The following is a 7,135-nucleotide window of genomic DNA, read 5'->3' as shown; positions in this document are numbered from 1 at the left end:
CCATGACACAGCGCCCTCCACCATGACACAGCGCCCTCCACCATGACTCAGCGCCCTCCATCATGACACAGCACACGCGTCCCCCACCATTACACAGTGCCCTATAACATGACACAGCACGCACGCCCCCCACCATGACACAGCATCCCCCCAACTTGACACAGCACGCACAGCATCACACCATGCCCTCCCTGTTGGGGGGGGGGGGGGGTACATTTAGTTGTGGAGGATTAGGACATGCTGTCACATGAGAGTTCAGAGAAACAGAAAAACGCTCAGATGACGTTTGACACGACGACATGTTCAGATGTGAAGGCTGCAGAACAACAAGCCTGTGCATAGCCTGAATATTTACAGTTATTAGTTTTCATTATTTAAAAACAGAAGAAGAGATTATTTAATCTTAATTTAAAATCTGAAGCTCTGCTAGTGTTTATAACACAGCTGTTCTATTTGCTTTAGTTCATCTGGTTTTGAACGTAACTTTAACAGCCAGCCTGTGTCTGCTGAGACACATTTTTATTTTAAATAGAGTTGGAAGGAAAAAAAAAACCCAGGATCAAATCCAAATATTTCAAGATTACAATTTGAGATATTCTACAAAAAAAAAAGAAAACGAAAAAGAAAAAAGAAATCTCCCCAAATACGTCAAAAAATGAACTGAGGGTCGTTTCCTCTGTGAGTTGAGGGCAGTCCGACTCAGCCAGATACCATGCAGCAGAGTCCGGGGAACCGTCTCTTCCTCTGTCGGTTCAGAGGGTGGGGGGTCAGATTCAACAAGCTGCTGTCATCTGCAACAAACCAGAGCGTTTCATTTTACTAATGACTTCGGTTCAACAAATATGACTGCACAAAATCCACTCAGCAGGATACCTTGATTCTTCAGCGGCAGCGGCATCGTCTCCCTGAGTTTGCTGAGTAAGTTTCTCATCTCCCTCATGTCTCTGAGGAACAAACACAAGCAGCACGTTGGGATATGCATTTTAGGTTATACTCCCCCCACCCCATATATACTGTATATATATATATGTGTGTGTGTGTATGATTTTATTCCAGAGACAAACGATGACCGATGAAAGAGCATTTTTTGCTAAATCCAGTGAAACGCTGAAGGAAATAAGCCACTTTTTAAAGTTCAAAGAAGCAGAGCAGCTAGCTTAAAGACAAAAGAAGCAAAAGGACAATTACAACAAGGACAGTTGGGGCAGCTGTGGATGAGTGGTTAGAGCAGTTGTCCTCCCATGGGAATGTTGGGGGTTCAATTCCACCAGCAGTCACATGCTGAAGTGTCCCTGGGCAAGACACTGGACCCCTCATTGTCTCCGATGTGTGTCCCGTTGGTGTAGGAATGTGATAAAGAGCTGATTATTCTTTGTAGAGATCTAGTAGAGTGTTGTTTGAATGGGTACATGAGAGCACATGTACTGTGTGTAAAGAACTTTGAGTATCTTGATAAGATAGAAAGGAGCTCCATAAGTACAGTCCAATTACCATTTAAAAGCTAAATGCAGCAATGTGCTAGGTAAAAAGATTTGAAGGCAAACTAAAAGCTAAATGTAATTTTAAAAAAAGCAAACTAGTTTCCTGCTAAAAGCAACAAAAAGTTTTCCAAAACCTAAAAGCAGTAAAACATTAGACAAAAACATGAAAAATGCAAGCTAAACGTGAAAAAAGGACCAGCTTTTAACAAAAACAACAAACAAACAAAACCACTAACAACAACAACAATAATAACACTAACCACACAAACAGTAACAACAACAACAATGATATTGACAGCAACAACAACAATAATAATATTGATGACAACAACAACAATAATAATAATAATATTAATAACACTAACCACACAAACAGCAACAACAACAATATAGACAACAACAACAACAATAACAACAACTATAATAACACTAATAATAACAAAAACAACAACAATAATAATAACAACAATAATAATAATCATAACATAAAAAATGGAATAGAATTTAATGTAAATATAATAATAATAATAATTACGACAAAACCCACAACATTAAAAACAACAACAATAAAATCAATAAAACTACCAACAACAACAACAAAAATAACAATAATAATAAGAACAACAACAAGAACACTAGCAGCAACAACAACAATACTATTAATAATAATAACACTAACAACAACTACAATAATGATAATAATAAAAAATACTAACAACAACAACACTAATAATAGCATAACAACAACAACAAAAATAACTATAAGAATAAGAATAAGAACTACAACAAGAACACTAATAACAACAGCAACAACCACAACAACACTAATAATAACATAACAACACAACAACAACAACAACATAAAAATAACAATAAAATTAATAAAAAGAAAAACAACAAGAACACTAACAATAACAACAACAAAAGAACAACAATAATAACACTCACAACAACAATAATAATGATAACAACACTAACACCAACAACAACAACACTCGTAAAAAAACCCAGCAAAAATACCAATAATAATAATAACAACAAGAACACTAATAACACCATCACCACCACCACCAACACAACAATAATAATATAAACAGGAAAAAGTTTGTACCTTTCTATATTTTCGATATCAGTCCCCACCAGCCACTGCTCCTGAGGGAAATCAATGGGAGACGAGGACCGGTCCTCCAGGATGGGGACATCTGAGCTCTCATCCACCCTGAAGTCCATCTTTGGCTCCGAGTCTGTTCCTGACGGACCCAAAATAAACACAACAGTACTGAAGAAATACTAAAATACATAAGTATGCCTTTTTTATGCATTCATCTGTAGCTGTAAAACATTCATGCAGAAATAAAGTCTATAAGGACTTTATTAAAATAAATGATAATAAAAATAAATCAATGAAAATCAATTTAAGGCTTTAAGAAACACAAGTAGCTCTTTGCTGCCCCCTGCTGTTACAACACCGGGATAACAACGATGTCATATGAAATTACACAAATATTTTATCATGTTTTTCCTCAGTGTCGTTGATTTTTTTTTGTCTCATCAGTAAAATAAACTATAAAAATAGAGAAATATGCAAAATAAGCAGGAAATAAATAAATATTTCCCCTTACCAAAATAAATAACAAAAAAGAAAGAAAATTTACAGACATTTTAACATTTATCCTTTAAATATATAGAAGAACAATAGTTTAGAAAGTAACTGAATGAAACAAAACAGTCTAATTAAGTTATAATTTTCACTGTGAGAGATACAGAAATATAAAACACACAGTCATCTGTGTTTTCTTACAGACATATACTGGATGAAATGCTGAGATTTGTACTTTTGTGTTTTGTTTAAGGGAGCAGATTTTTGTCTTTCAGGAATATTTAACAGAAGTGTTTTTGTTTGTGTGCCGGTACTTCTCCTGTGGAGCTGCAGCACCCCCAGCAGGCACATGGACTTCAGCATCTCCGTGATGAACATCTCCAGGCAGCACTGCAGCTGGATGAAGAGCCGACAGATTTCAGGATGGATCTCTCCGTCCTCCGGCCTGCGGCGTGAAGAGGGCGAGCAGGACAGGAAGGACGAGATTCAGTCAGACAAATATGGGACTTTTGTCTCTGCTCACTGATAATTTCTCGCACCCAAACTCACATCAACTTCCTTTGTGTCCGAGCTTCAAAACTGGAAGGGCTCATTTAACTTGTCATATCTCCCACATGAAACACTTGAGCATCAGAGCCTTCAGCTCCTCGCAGTTTAAGAATGATCTCAATACGTATTATAGTTTTCCTACAGCAACTTTGTTTGAGGCTTACTTTTTACTCTGCATCATCTTCCTGCCTCGTAGGGACAGACACAAGTGTGCTGTTACACATCAAGTGTCATTTATACATTTTATCAGATAATTTTCCACAAAAACAAGAACTAGGATTTTGTTCACATTCTAAGTTCATGGCAAATAAACAAACAAAAAAACAATGCAGACATGTTCCTGTTTTTAGTATTTTATATCACTGTATTTCATAGGTTTTTTATTTATTTATATTTTCTTCAATTTAATTTTTTAAAATTTATATGGTTTATTTTAAGATCGTCCACTGTTGTCATCATTCTTTGTTAAAATCAGGTCTCTCTTGTAAATGAGTCCTTGAGGCTCATTGACACTAACTTTTAGAAAAAAACGTTGAATGAATTATTTCATGCAACTTTCAAATCATATTGAAAATACAGACTGATGGGGAATAGCAAGTTATGACTTTGGTAGCTGTATGACATAGATTGAGTTTACAAAAACTATTTTCATTCAACCTTTATCTATACAGGTTAATCCCATTTTGCTGTGTGTTTCACTGTTTGGTGTGCGGTTGCACCCTTCAGCCACCGTAGGGACTCATTTACAAGACAGACCTGATTTTAACAGAGTGATGACAACAGTGGACAACAACGACAACAGTAGACAATGATAAAGCGTGCAAATTGAGAATAACAAGTGAAAATAAAATGGTATAAAAAAATGTAAAAAAAACCCCAAACCAGCTAGATTATAAGGTGGTGTAGAAAACTAAAAACAGGAACATGTCTGCATTGGTTTTTGCAAAGAACTTAACAAATGTTTAAAGCCACTTAGAGAGGTCAAGGTCGAGAGCTTCAGATCTTTTTGTAAGATATTCCAGGAAACAGGAGCGGAGTAAGAGAACGTCCTTTTGCCTAGTTCAGTCCTCACTGAGGGAACACTGCAGGTAATAATGTCCTGAGAGCGCACGCTGTAGCTGCACTCACGCAGAGACATGTAGGAGGAGATGTATGAAGGCAGCAGACCAAGAAGTGATTTAAAGATGAAAATGTACCAGTGGGAGAGTCTGTGTGAAGTTAATGGTGACCAGTTAACCAGTGAATACTGGGTGCAGTGGTGGATATGGTAGTTACAGCCAGTTATGAATCTTGGCTCACTGTGATAAGACAGTGTCCAGCATCTGCAGGGTGCTTATAGATAATGTCACTGTAGTCAATCGAGGGAATGAAAGTCACAGTTACAAGGTGTTTCCTAGCATTCAGAGTTAGACAGGATCTATTTCTGAAAAAGAAACCCAGTTTAACTTTCAGTTTCCTTACTAGGTTTTCCACGTGAAGCTTAAAAGAGCTGTAAATCGACCAAGATACCCAGATATTTGAAGGAATCGACAAACTCAATAGGGACACCATTTTAGGATAAAATCAAAGGAAGAACTGCTGGGACCGACTTCCTATTTGAAGAAAAAAAAAAACCACCCCTTCGGTTTTGTCTACGTTTAGGATAAATTTGAAATGGAACAAATCTGACTGGATGATGCCGAAAGCGAATTGCAAAAGCTGGAAAACATTATCAACTGCTTTAGCTCGACAATAAACATCTGTGTCATCAGCATAAAAATGTAAGGATGCATCAGGGATGCTCTGACCTACATTACCCATGTAGATTGTGAAGAGGGTGGGTCCTAAGACTAAGCCTTGTGGTACACCACACACAACGGGTCACAGAAAGTTGAACTGAAGTTCACAATATTTTGTCCTCTTACACAATTTATTAAACAGGTAATTTTGTCCTTTTTCATTTTGTTTGTCTCACTATGTAGGACTGATAGTTTTCTCCTGGATCCCCTGGAGAGCAGAGTGTACCCAAACTCCCATTGACTCTTACCTTACCTGAGCTTCAAAACTGTCTTTTTAACTTTGTCTACAAAAACACTGAAAACACGTGGGATCGTCGGAGCATAACGCTTTTTATGGTTTGGGAATTTTCTGAAAACGATTTACAGTGTTTTCACATGACTGTTTGTTTGAGGCTTACTTTTTACTCTGCCATGTCTTCCTGCCTTATAAGGGCAGACAAAGGGGTGCGGTTACCATGGCAACCACAATGAGCCGCTTGCAGCAGGTTTTCGCGCTCCAAACCTCCACATGTTGCCATGTTTTCACCCTGTTTGGTTACAAAATGAACCCTAAACTCCCGCGTTCTTCCAGGGGAGAAAGTTGCTGCATCGCGTCATCATTCATCTTTTTACCCGTTATGACCCGAGCAAGACGCAGCCGACGAGCTCCATCTCCGCGTCTTACCCCGAGACGGAGACGACAGCCAGGTCGTGGTGCGCAGCCCGGGCCACGGAGCAGCCCTTGGTCCGGGTCTGGTGCAGCTGAGCCCGCAGGGACGGGCAGTCGGCGGAGATCTCCCCGACAGATATGACCTGCTCCCGGTACAGAGCCACCAGGGTGTTGAACTCCTGCACGGTCTGCACACAAACACCACCTTTCAGAGCGTGTACCGGTTCTGGTATTGGTTCGGGGGCTCGGTGCCGGTCCTACCCACCATCCTGCTGTCGTCCACCGCCGCCTCCGCGCTCTCCAGCTCCGCCTGCGCTCTCCCCACCGGGAAGATGCTCCCCGCGGATCGGGGGCGCTTCTTCCTCCCGCACTGTGCGGCACACATGCACGCGCTCCGCGGCGGACGGCTTTAAAAAAAGAAGGTTTAAAACGGACGGGTCTGGATGTTCCTGCTGGACGGTGACAGGAGCCCCGGCAGCCTCTGCATCCCAGCCGAGGGGAGAGTCACCTTCAGCCGCCTGAGCAGGCCGACAGGGAGGGGGGCTTCTCCGTGAGGCAGCCAACAGCAAAACAAGTCGTCACCTCCACTGTTAACCGTTTCTGAGCATCCAGGTCCAGAACCAGACGGAACCAGAACCTCACATCCTTAAAAACTAAACATGTTCCGCTTTAAAAAGAGGACTGGATCTTGATCAAATGTTTCATAGCTCTCATAGATAAATGGTCTTAAGAGCTATTTTCCTTGCAGCTCTTTAGTGTAACTGTTAGCAAAATATCTCATGAACGACTGGCCAAACAAAAACTGATTTATTTCAATAAATACAAGACAAAATATCAGTCTTTGATTAAAGTTTGTGACTCAGGAAGTTTAGGCAAATATGAGCCAGCTGCCTAGTTCACAGAAACAACTGAAGGACAGCTGAGTGCTGAATAGCTGCTGAATGTGGGATGAATTGTCTGCTGATTGTCGCTGAATGTCGGCTGAACCAGGGCTGAACTGAATGTCTGCTGAATGTGAACTGAATGTCTGTTGAATGTGGTCTGAATGTCTGCTGAATGTGGTCTGAACTGAATGTCT

The 7,135-nt window shown here is 40.1% G+C and overlaps 1 protein-coding gene across 1 annotated transcript in view; it reads right to left on the bottom strand.

The window, feature by feature from the left end:
- c6 (complement component 6) overlaps positions 1-6,349 on the bottom strand; it is a 54,844-nt gene extending 48,495 nt beyond the window's left edge. The window contains 4 exon segments of the mRNA XM_037691938.1: positions 2,593-2,760; positions 3,368-3,526; positions 6,073-6,245; positions 6,323-6,349. Coding sequence (XP_037547866.1) covers positions 2,593-2,760; positions 3,368-3,526; positions 6,073-6,245; positions 6,323-6,325 — 503 coding nt within the window. The 5' untranslated portion in view covers positions 6,326-6,349.
- Positions 6,350-7,135: the final 786 nt, after the last annotated feature.

Source organism: Nematolebias whitei, chromosome 18, assembly GCF_014905685.2.
Source record: "Nematolebias whitei isolate Nwh7 chromosome 18, NemWhi1, whole genome shotgun sequence".
Taxonomy (NCBI): domain Eukaryota; kingdom Metazoa; phylum Chordata; class Actinopteri; order Cyprinodontiformes; family Rivulidae; genus Nematolebias; species Nematolebias whitei.
This window is presented reverse-complemented; position numbering and strand designations above follow the sequence as displayed.